The sequence below is a fragment of the Pleuronectes platessa genome, chromosome 4, assembly GCF_947347685.1.
Source record: "Pleuronectes platessa chromosome 4, fPlePla1.1, whole genome shotgun sequence".
In the NCBI taxonomy this organism is placed as follows: domain Eukaryota; kingdom Metazoa; phylum Chordata; class Actinopteri; order Pleuronectiformes; family Pleuronectidae; genus Pleuronectes; species Pleuronectes platessa.
Window position 1 is genome coordinate 8,141,180 of NC_070629.1, and position 12,507 is coordinate 8,153,686.

At 41.8% G+C, this 12,507-nt stretch overlaps 1 protein-coding gene across 6 annotated transcripts in view; it reads right to left on the minus strand.

Annotated features, from left to right (window-relative positions):
- Positions 1 to 12,507, minus strand: part of kat6a (K(lysine) acetyltransferase 6A) — a 35,276-nt gene that overhangs the window by 18,090 nt on the left and 4,679 nt on the right. For 5 of the 6 annotated variants that reach the window (XM_053420566.1, XM_053420565.1, XM_053420561.1 and 2 more), the window contains exons 3-5: positions 4,209 to 4,304; positions 2,689 to 2,797; positions 1,258 to 1,373 (exon numbers count right to left, since the gene is read on the minus strand). In XM_053420566.1, the coding sequence (XP_053276541.1) occupies positions 1,258 to 1,373; positions 2,689 to 2,797; positions 4,209 to 4,304 (321 nt within the window). The remainder of the gene's footprint in view (positions 1 to 1,257; positions 1,374 to 2,688; positions 2,798 to 4,208; positions 4,305 to 12,507) is intronic. The other variant, XM_053420567.1, reaches the window with a different exon arrangement.

Here is a 12,507-nt window from a genome sequence, read left to right on the forward strand (position 1 = left end):
AGCACAGACACACAAGTGTTGATGATTATCAAAGGTTTTTATACAGGGTGGGTCTCAGTGACCTGATTCAAGGGTGATGTTTTTTACGGCAGAACAAAAGAATGAACTAAAATGTTACTTTGTGTCATCATACTGACTGAAAATGAAACCACTGGTCAAAACTCATTCTTATTCCAAATTTTCATCAGCATGGTTTTGTTGGTTTGCAGCATTAAACAAAGCTACTGGACAAAATGCCACAAAACTTGTCAGGATGTGGTATGAGCCAGGGACAAATCCCTAAAATTTGGAGGTGGATCCGGATCAGGGGTATGATTCTGGATTTTTTTTTTTTATCCCTTTCTTTAATATTGTGAGATAAAGTGTTTATTCACAGATTTCCCAGGGAATAACTCATAATCTTTGGTGGAGTTTACCCGCAGTTTGCCCTTCACACATGTACAGGCCAGCAAGAGGTTCTCTTCACAGACGCGGGCCGAGGGCAGCGGAGAGCAGTGACGTATTAACACTGCTGCGGAGATCACATGATTTTGTTTACAACACACAAGCACCGTCGTCAGCTCTTATCACCACAAACTCTCTTAACATTTTTCTCAGTGTGTAATCTCACTTTTTCACCGGGAGATATCTATTGTCTTTTTCTTTATGTCATTTTTGCATGTCACGTGTAAGAGGCGCTTGCGGTCAATCCAGAGCGAGATCCCTTGCTGTGTTCTCATATCGACTTCTCCTGGCAGCAGAAACTGTGAAGCGTCTAACTCTTGACATTTGAACATTTGAATACTGAGGGACTGCAGAGTTCAGTGCATGAGTGAATGTAGCTTATGAGTGTGTACAATTTGGTACAGCTTTTTCAAAGGAGCTATTCAGCCTTGGTGGAGGTTTGTGCTCTACTGAGAGTCATCCTAGTTTTAATTTTATGAATTAAAAATAAGAAGATTACAAATTAACAATACTTGGATATAATCAACCCTGACTGACTCTTTTCTCCAATTACTTTATGAATTTTAACATTGTGCATCTTGATATACTGTGCATTTTGTCTCATGGATAACTCTCCCTGCAAACATTTGAATAACAATGAATTCAAACTTGATAAGAAAGAGGAAAAGAGGAATCATACCAAGCCTGACTAAAATAGCTCAATCCCAGGACCACAGAGATGTCTAACAGCATCTCTAACTGGCACTCAAGCTAAAGAGAGTGTTCACAGACGCCGTTTGGCTGCCAGGCCGCCATATTCGCTCATCCACTCACCGCATTCTTTCCTTGATCCTGACAGCTGCTGCAAGTCTTGCATTCGATGCACTGCCACCACAGAGCCTTGACACGCGTTGTGAGCTCTGGGGAGAACTTGAGACAGGACGGGTGGCCTGCAGGTAGACAGACAGGCAGACAAAAAAGAAAAACAAGTGAATCAACTTTAGAATTTCTTTCCGGCGTTGCTGACTGACAGCTGTGACCCACTTACATCATCGTAGGAGAAAAAAAAGAGGCTCCTTTTGGAATTAAAGCCCTCACTGAATCAAACCTGGCTGCAAAGAGATTGTTCAAACATAAATGACAATCTGTCAGAGCTGTGCTTTTGCTCTGTTTGAGGAAGAGCAAACAAGACAGCCTTGTCTGGGAAAGAAGCCCGCTGAGGGAAGAACAATCTGTCCTCTGCTTTCACCAGGCAATGTCAGGCCTTTGTATGAATACTACAACTCCTGGCTGAGAAAAAATGACTTTACAGGGAATCCATTGTATCTCAAATGTACTAACTAATACCAGTAGGTGTGTGAATTCAATCACTGTTTGTATTTGTCAGGTGTCAGTTTAAGCAGTGAAATGAAAGACAAATGTCCCCCCCCCCCAAAAAAAAAACCCACGACAGGACTACCATATAGACCATAAAGAAATAAATATAATTAAATTTACAACTGAACCATTTGAATTCAAAAAAATTTAACGGTCAAAATTGGTAAAATTATCATTGCAAATGGAAGATGGAAAAGAAGTTCAAGCTAGTTTAACTAGGGTTGTCAATGCTGGAAAAACAAGCAAGACCGGGCAACAATATGCAGCCGATAGATCCCACCCTCTCCCATCAGCCCTCTCTTCAAAACCAGGGCCAAAAAAAGATGCTAGACGCAGACTCTTAAATCGGCTATTTCATTCAGTCTGAATGAAATGGTTTGGTATGTTGATTACAATCCTACAAGCACCAGCTTCTTTCCTTTTTCAGATGACTTTATTGATGGGACATGAAGAGGACTTCAACAGATAAGATAAATCATCTTTCAGGAACAACTCACCAATCCTTCCTTTAAGAGTGAGCAGTGAATGAAGCGTATGAGGAGAGTAAATGCTGACTGAAGCTGAAGCAAAAGCTGTTGTAAACTGTCTGCTGCAGAGTAAGCCATGAAGACAGTGAAAAAGGAATTTGACGAGCCCGAGGAAAGAGATTAAAGAAATGTAACTAGAAGAGGAAGAGATGAACGTAGCTGAAATGACATTTAAAGACGCAGACGGACACACATCATAGGACAGAGATAGGTGTGCAATCTTTCTAAAATTACACTCGGCTGTGTTCGTATTTTCTACTTGAGTATGTACTAGTAGAGTATGACCATGTCACCAACTGAGCTGGTGGCAAAATCCTTTTAAAAGAAGTTCACGTTTTACTTGTCCAAAATTGACACTTACCACTGTTGCCACAGTCGGCGCAGGAGATGAGCTCCTCCGGCTTCTTGTCGCGGTTCTGCTCCTTGGTGCCCAAGCAGAAGCTGCAGATTGGGATGGGCTCTGCCACAGGCTGGTGAGGGACAGAGCAGAAGAGAGAGAGAGGGGGACAAGTTTAGACTGACAGACAATTTAACAGCTTCATTGTACAAATGAGAACAACAAAGTGGCCTTGTGTGTCCTGCCACAGCGGACGACTGCGGCTGTGTGTATTAACAAGCTAACAGCAGACTGAAAACGACAATGACACCATGGAGCCTGGGATCTGTGAGCAAAGGGTTTAGGATAATAAAGAGAATAAGAGTTACTGTGATGACTGAGCTTGTATAATTTATGTGATAGTGTCACGTTAGAGTCTGCCATTATGTGCCAGTGCCTCTTGCCGGATCCTGAGCTGTTTGATCAAAGGCTGTAACTCGCTGCTTCTGGTTGTACAGACTAAGGAGTCGCAGCATGTCCCAATTTGAGTCCTCCAGTTCCGGGGCAGCATAAATCTTTTAACGTTTCCCTGAACACACACCCTGTGTCAGCAGGTGTGTGCTAAGATGCAAAACAAACATTATCTGAAATTTATAAAAGCGCACCCCTTAGCCAGATTTGTGTCAAGGACGACAAAAAGGCTGAATAGCACTTAACGTGTTTATAAAGACATCAATTAAGACTTGTGTGAACATTTAAGCTAAAAAAAATTTTTAAAAATCACATCATCCTGGAGCAGCACAGGTGCACTTCACACAGACACCAACCCACAAGGAGGGCCCCCTGAGGGCAAATCTCAAGTTTCTGGAGCCTGGAAGCTATGAGAGGAAGTGGTGCTACCTCACACTATACCACAAGTAATTTCCTGCAAGCACTTTTTTGTTTACTACCGAGCACAGATATAAGTAAGTTGAATTTGTATTGCTTTCTCTTTAACCATAAAAGACATAGATGTTGTGAACACAAATTAATTTTTGTAGCTTAAAATGTCAGAACTTGAAAAAGGAGAAAATACTGTACACTGATTTACGATGCCTATAAAACAGTTTATTTAACAATACCCAAATTTCCATTGGTGTGATTTGAGAGGATCCAGAATAATTTAACTTTAAATACACTCGTATCTGGTTCAACCGATATCAATCGCATATAATTTATGAGCAACAATAATGACATGGAGACAAAGACCTAGATATGTTCCAATACTATTTTTCACTTTCCAATACTGATTCTGATAGCTCAACTATTCTCATGGGCTGATATTGAGTAAGGATCTGATAGAAGTGCATTTTCAATTTTTTTCTTCATATACTGTAATTTAACAGCTTTCAGTACTGACCCTGTGTGGAACTGAAGATTACCATCATTGTTGTATGACCTGGCTCAGTTTAAACCAATTGAAAAACAAATACATACAGGAAATGTATATACAATATCTAGTTTGACAGTCATAACTGAAAGAAAACAAACACTAATGAATAAATATAGGAATAAACAACAATTACGTTAATGCATGGAAGCATCATGGTAGCATCATGGTGTAGAGATGCTTCATTGTGGCACTTCACTGAAGACAGTGGGTGACATGACTGCAGGAAAATCTGCAAGAGATTGTATGTGAGACGACAAACGCCAAAAAGATTAAAACAACAATGTCCTGAAGGGGAGGAATTCGCATTCCAGACATCAAACTATCAGAACCTGTGGCAGAACATAAAAACTGCTGATGAGTCACAGTCAAGCAGAGACAAGGCCAGAAATCAGACTTCGACATTATACTTACGTTAACATTCAGCATTTTACAGATGCAAGACAGCTAAGCTATTGCTTAGGTCATTTTCAGACATGAACTTAATTTGTCTTTCACATATGAAGAACACAGGAGGAGACTGCGAGAAAATATCTGGATCATACGGGCAAGTGGTGGTGCCTGGGTAGAGAATGCAGGTGGCAAGTGTTTTTATTAACAACAAGTTGACACCGGCATTGGCCCATAATCACAAAAAAGCTCTTGAATCTTGACAAATTTGTTGGCTTGTATTTAAAAATAGAGATATTTGCATTATTTTCAGTTTTGTATTCATTAAATGTTAGAAATGTCATCAACGCACCCACTCCCTGTCGCTGAATCTCCAGACATAATCCTGCTGTATTCGCAGATGGGCGAACTCTGAGATTCTCAAGACTTTACAAGAGAGCTGACGGAGCAAACTCCGGGGAAGACCCAGACATTTGTGTTCTCCCATACAGCCCCTCCTGATAAGAGATTAGCCGGAGATCAATGCATGTCTGAAAGCAGTTTCAGAGTTTTCAGGTGATTGGTCAAACTCAGATTCATGATTTACCAAATTTCTCTGGGACTCCACTGTTCAGCATCCATCTTCACAAATTTGGATGTTAATCTACATGTTTGAGGTTTTCAACATGTTGCCATGGTTGTTTGAGGACTTTGGGGAATTTTTGTGATAATTCACATAATTTAAAATTAAACAGAGAATTTAAACACTTATTTGGACATTGATTACCATGGCAACAGTCTAAGCGTCAAGTAGTCGGGTCAGACCCAATTCATATGCTCAAAATCATTTATGAGTCTGTATCGTGTAGCAGCTAACCACTAGTGAGCACGGACATTTAGACTGCCTGTGATAATATGTGATATTGAAGGAGGCAGATACAACCGATGTAAAAATGATTTTCAGTAAAAACTGCAACAACATTTTTTCATTGACATACACTCCTACTTGCATAACGCCTATCACAAGTTACTATGAATTTACAGACAGAACAATTACAAAGGAAATGGCCTCTTAAGAGGAACAGCTTATTCTCAAGCACGTCCGTGGTAACTGCGATGAATTGCAGGAGAAAAAAAAACTAATCTGTACATTGTGATGTAATCTGCAAAACCATGAAAAAAGGCCAAGGTCATAACATCTCTCCCAACCCACAAAGGACCATATCCTTTATTTAACATGGGGGGGAGGAAACAACACCATGACATTCAGTGAAATTGGTGTTCGGAGGTTTCCTGCTGGACAGCGCAAGTGTAAATGCACGTAGCTGCAGAGAGCCTGGTAGGCACCAGGTCCGGGCAGGGAAGAGACAGGGACAAGAGCTTGATTTATTGGGTTCATTTCCTTCTAACTCAGGCTACTTCCAGCAGCCCCTGCTACACCTTACACACCCACAAAACACAGCAGAGACCGAAAGGGAGAAACAAAAAGGTATAAAGTGAGGGAGTAATGGAAGAGTAAGAGAGATGTAAATGGAAAAAAAGAAAGGGTTGTAAAGAATCAGTGGTGAAGAGAGAGGTAGATAAGGAGAGACATGCAGGTGAGAAGAAGATAGAGCCTCGCTAGTGCTCTCTCCATTTTCTGAAACCATTTTTCACAGGTGAGGATAATATGAAATGGTGATTGTGTACTGGATAACGCTACGAGATTTTACGATGAAAATAGCTGTATTGGCCGCAACAAAGTCACTGAAGAGAACTGGAAGACAGCAACTAGGAAGAAATAAAGAAAGACGAGGAGGAGGAGGAGGAGGAGGAGGAGAGTATGAAAAAAGGCAAAGCGAGGACAAAAAAGAATCCAGAGGGTAAAAGAGCTAAGGAAATGGGAAACGTAAAAAATGGGAGAAAATCTGTAGCAGCAGTCCTCCGAGCAGCCTGCGTGCGGCCAACACCTCAATCATTCCTGACGCTTAACCCCTTCCTCTCCGGAAGAGGTAAACTGCTCCCACTCACCCTGAGAACGCTCGAGTAAACTAGAGCTGAGAGTGAGCGAGCGAGGGAGCGTCGCCTTTAACACAATCAGACACCTTGTATAGAGATGCGTGTTGCAGTGAAGCTTCAGTTACTGGCTGCCACTGCAAATTAATCCACAACAGATACTTAAAAAATGAAACGCTAATCCTCCCTCCACGACAGGGAAATTGGAACAGTGAAACACAATCCTCAAATTCCTCCCAAGAGCTGGTTTTCCTCCCCCTTTCAGGCTTTTCTACCTCCGCCAGCTTCCTCAGCTGGCTGCCAGGTCTGCTCCTGCACTATGACAGCACTCTAGAAATTTCTCACATCTACTGGCTGTTTGAGTTGAGCGTCGTCAGGGCCGACATCTCACTAGAAATGTCTGCGGATGTGTGAGTGTCTATTTTAAGCCTTTATGTTCCTCTTTTGGCATGTGCTCTTCTTCTTTTCCCAAACGTAAGCAGGATTCAGGAACAAAATGTTGTTCTGAGCCAAGGACACACCTCATGGCACCTGTTAGCTACTAGCTGCTTTTACTGGATGGACTTGACATGCCACCTTAAGTCCATAATAACATGTATTACAAGTAACGGGTTCCTCTATAAATACACGCCTAGACACAAACAGGTGGAGGTACAATAGTATGACCCAGCTGACACACCCACTTTTGGTTTATGTTACTTGAGCACAGCAACTGCATATCATGTAGCACTGTGCTCCAGTGTTTACCTAATTCTTCAGTTAATTTTTTAAACTAATACTTTAGGCAATGTTTTCTGAGACCTTCTAAATGCAGGTAATAGGTTACAGAAAACCACTACAGGTAGCCTGAAACCCCTTATATACTGACTTATGTTATCCAAAGACAGAGGACAGAAGACGGAGACGTGAAGAAGAGAACAATAGAGGAAGGACGAAAGGAGACGCAGAAATGGAGACGGAGGAAAGAAAGGATAAAAAGCATTAGGAAAGGAGAGAAAGAGGGGAAAGCTTTACTGTTGTCCTTGTCTCGTCTCAAGTCAAGGATCTCATTAACATGGGAGCCCAATCTCAGCAACGTCCCCCACCACCACTACAGATCCTTATGGCGGCTCCCAACTCGAACACAAACTCATTGATCACTGTTACAGGACACGCCGCGCAACCAGAGACAACGCACAAACACACGCACTTGTTCCAAAAGTCATTACATGCACTGAGGGATAGCAGTCACGAAACACACCTTGACACGCTATGGTTTCACTTTCATTTAAGAGCACACAAATGCATGAATGCTCAATTGACAACAGCTAGATCCCTCGAACGCTTGGAATTAATTTGTGTAAATGTGACATCTACAAGAGCCAGAGGAGGACTCTCTGTTGTGCCAGCATGCCCTACCTTCAGCCAAGCATCAGCCTCCATTAAAGCTGAGGTTAGCCAGGGAGCACAAAGCTAAATCACTGTATCAAACGGAGCAGGGGCTGGCCACGCTCCAGCCGTCACTTCCACAGCTGCTCAACACATTGGTGGGCTGGTGATGTTGGCCATACGTGAGGCCTCACACAGCTCCTCTTCCCCTGCCAAATGCCATTCACATCAAAGCCACTGGTGGGCTTTTGGTAGCTGCTTGCCCTGGACAGCGACACCACTGCTAATGTTGTTTCTATTAAGAGGTGAAGCAGTGTCTCACAGTCCATCGAATGTGTTGCATTTGAGTATATGCAATGTCTCAATGCACAACTTATAGATACCAATCAACAGAGCTGGGTTAAATGAACGATTCTCGGATTAATATCGATCTTAATGATCCGATATTGATTCATATAAAAGGAGGAATAGATATTTTAAATATATTCCTTTTCTAATAATTGACTCCATTTTACATAACAGCAGCGGAATGATAGCAAGCTAGCGAGTTACTTCTCTCATCTCATATCTTTGTCTTGAGACGGACGAGACGGAGTTTACACTCACACACAGACAGGCCCCGCCCACATTCACAGAGCGACACAGACAGTGAAGCAGATATATGAGGGGCAGTGTTGGATAACAACAAAGAGAATGTGTCCCATTTGCTGAAGAACAGTGGCAAAAAAGGTACAAATTCAGGGTTTCCACTAAAACCCGCACTGCACAATGATCAGCGCCCATTCTTCGTGATCAGGGCAGAAGCAGCGGTTGGTTTGTATAGTGCTGGAGTTTGCCGTGTCCTCCCTCCACACTCGCACAGCCAGGGCATCAGGGTTAAAGCGACCGTTACGATCTGGATTTAATGATTCAACACTATCGATACACAACTAAACAAATGTGATTTGTCTGTTTGTGTGTGAAGAGCAACGAGCAGACACACTCACTACTAGAGGAAACACTAGAATACTAACATAATACAATCATAATCATCCCATCCTGTTTACCGAACTGGTACCTTGATATGTTTTAAAGAGTATGTTATATTTATTGTGTTGTTATGTGGTTTATTTTATTTATGTTTGTTCAAATGTCAGACTATTCTTAAGAATTAAGAGAAGTTTATTGCTCTTTGTAAGCATAACTGTTATTATACTATAATATATGAGTGTCCATGATTTTTTTTTTACAATATTATAATTTATCAAAATAATTTCTGAATACATGCATCAACCAACAAATGTGGTATTATGACCGGCATACCTTAATATTTGAAATTATGCTGCAAGTTAGAGGTTTCCTGGAACAGTTTGCAGCTTCAGTTCTAAGAATATCTTTCATATTCAAGAAAATTGTATTGTACACTGAAATATGCCATACTGAATCGATATTGAATCCAATCAGATCGACTTGGGATATCAATGGTGATACCCAGCCTTATTAAACTTCTTCACAAATGCAAAGACACAGACATAAATAGAGGAGTCTGTAGTGTTTCTCGTGCTTGAACACTTAAAGAACCAGTTCAAAGACTGTTGATTTTGAATGAGCTATGTAACTTGAGCATGTGTGGGAGGATAGTCTGCAGACACACGGCACAAACAGAAGCAACACTCCAACAATGTGTTTTTACAACAGCAGGCAGCACTGACAGCTTCACTTTACATCACTAACAGGCTATTAGTAAATTAAACAGAGAAACCATATTTTCAAGTCCCCGCATCATGAATAAAGCTGGAAGTTGCCTTGATTTCAGCAGTGATTTCATTTCTGCATGGTCTGCAGACACGGTGACCATCTTCGATCAAGTTTCCCCTCAGCTCTCTAATAAAAACCAAAATATGACCACACTGCAGACTGAAAAATTGCTGTCAATGCCTCTGCCTCGATTTCATTGATGCCAAATGAGACAATGTTGCATGCTGCGCCTGAAAGACTGCTGCCAACTGTGGTCGATGTTGGACAGTATTTACTTTGGGTTTTTCTAAGCACGGCAATCAAAACACACATCTAATGAAAAAAAAATGGAAATGGTAAAACTGGGGCGGTCACTTTTAGTCGAACTTCAAAATTTTATTGGAATGTGGAATATTCAAACTTTAATAACCTGTTCAGCTTCAGAACATCACAATACAGCAGAGAGTGCTCACTATCAGCTTGACCTCTTGACCCATCAGATAAGTAAGCCATTAATGTTACAGTGGTTGGCTATACAAATGGAAGATACTGGCAAACAAACCTGTCCTGAGCAAACAAACATAGCAAAGCATCTGAGAAGCGCGTAACAAAAGTAACAAACAAAGGTAAGACAGTTTGTAGAATTTGTACAAAGCAACTATCTAACTTTAAAACAACACCGAATCTGCAGGCTCACCTGTTGAATTTTCCACCAAAGAGGAGGCGGCACCACAGATGAGCTGAGCAACGGCAAACTTATTTGAGTGCATGCTTGCGAAAATGGGGGGTGGACTTTTTTATTCTGACCCATTTTTTGGATGGCAGAAAAAATATGAGAAGTAACTGCATGGCTATTTACCAAAACATGGAAAAATGAGAAAACTCTAGGGAAGATATGTTAAGATATAGGGCTGCAATTATTAAATGGTTTAATCACCAGATTAACTGAATATGATGGTGATTACCAGAATATTTGGCATTAAAATGTTCTGCCCAACTGTTGTAGTTCTTTTGGGATTATTTTGGACCGACCCTTTAAATAAAGGCTCCACAGTTTTCCAATCTCTCTGCTGGTGTGTAGTTTACCACTAAATGTCAAGTAAGAACTGAGCTTGTGGTGGCAGCGCAGTTTGAGGTTTGCAGTTGGGGTGATCAGTGGAGCCCGGCTTTTTTTGACTTTAGGAACTAATAATGGGTCAACTGAGGCCAGGGCTCTGACAAAATGGAAACAATGAATGCTAGTGTCAAGGAAATGGGGCGGCAGAAATGACAAAGTTATACAAGTTTCCCCTCCTCCTTTATAAAATGGATCAATCCCTAATCTCAAATTCAAGAAAAGTTAACAAAAGAGTCAAGGGAGTCCATTTCATGGTTCCAAACTTGAGTCATTCTCCCAGCATTCCTGTGGTGTAGTACTATAACCCTAGGATTGTTTCCCTTCATCCAGCAACGGCACAAAAATCCTCTCCTGTGACTACGTAACATGATGGAGCAGCAAGGAGCAGGGGGATGGAAGCGCAGAGGATACAGAAACAAATGAAGAAGCAGGTTGGACCCAAGGCATATAATCGACGTCTGGGAACATTTTGTATTCACGTACCCCTAAGTGACGATACATGATGCCTTCACCTTGAGCAAACACAAGCAGAGGGGCAGATGTGTATGATGTTATCCAGACAGGTGGGAGTCGATTTAATACCGGCTAAAAGGAATGAATTACAGTGGATAAATATCTCCATTACGGATCATAATAAGCAATACGTACTGCAGCAGCTATACACCTACTACCAGCAGACGGACCATTAGCTGCATGATGCTGTCATTAGCTAATCCTGTTAGAGGGTCAGTGGGATGTTTTGGAGGGAAATCACCATGACATTTGTTTTACATCACCACAACATGGTGCGTGTTTGTGTAATTAAGAAGTCCGTTTTTTCGTGCATCCTTGTCATGACACTGTACGTCGACATCGAGAACTCTGGTTCACCCCACTCCAGCTGCTGAGGAGAGGGCAACTGCAGGGCAGGGAGATAGCTCATGTCTATTATGACAGAAGGAGCAGCATTCACGCTCGCGCACACACTTGCAGACGACTAAATACGTATACGGATATACACACAAAGGCTCGGCATCAAGCCCATCCCACCTAATGGCTGTATCCTCATACAGCTAACGGGTGCTCAGGGAGGCAATGACGTTTGCCATCTATATATCCATGACCCCTGGTTGACTTCGCTCCCCCATTCAACTCCCCCTTCATGACCTGGCAATGGTACCCTATGAGGGTGAGAGGGGGGAGACAGAAATAGGTTCTGGGATCCCGTTTGAATGTAGCGCAATGACATAAACATCAGTGTGTTGAGAACACAAATCTCCCTGCCAATGGGGTCAAAGCCCGTGCTTAACCATTTGTTTTTATTTTCCTCCCCCCTCAGCATTCACACACTGTATCTCCCCCTTTCCTCTGAAAATCTTAACTGTTAGCAATCATGCAGAGCAATACGGCAATGATGCGCCTTTGATAGGTGAACGGAACAGACGAGAGAGATCATGCAACACCCTTCTCCGTCTTCCTTGCGCACAGTCTCCATCTCTTTGATGTATGTGCCTCTTGCACAGGCACAGAATAGCATGTGCTTCAAGAACACACCAAAGTGTAAAACACACCTGACTGAGCAGCAATAAGGTTGAATCCTCTGGAGAGACATCACAAGAAGGAGCAGAGAAGAGTGAAAATGGCTTGTGTGAATGCCAGATACAAATGTCAACTTCCTCACTGCTGCAGCAGATTTCTATGGTCTGTGAGGAGCCTAAAAAACAAACACTTTTTTACCTTATACATGCATTCATAATCTTAGATTAGGGCAATGTGGAGGAATTTACAGGAGAATAAAAAAAAATAGCTTTCTACCCATTTGCTTTGAATTTTGGGATTTGATGAGCTTTCATGCTCACCTTTGTAAAAGCATAGCACGCTTTGACAACAA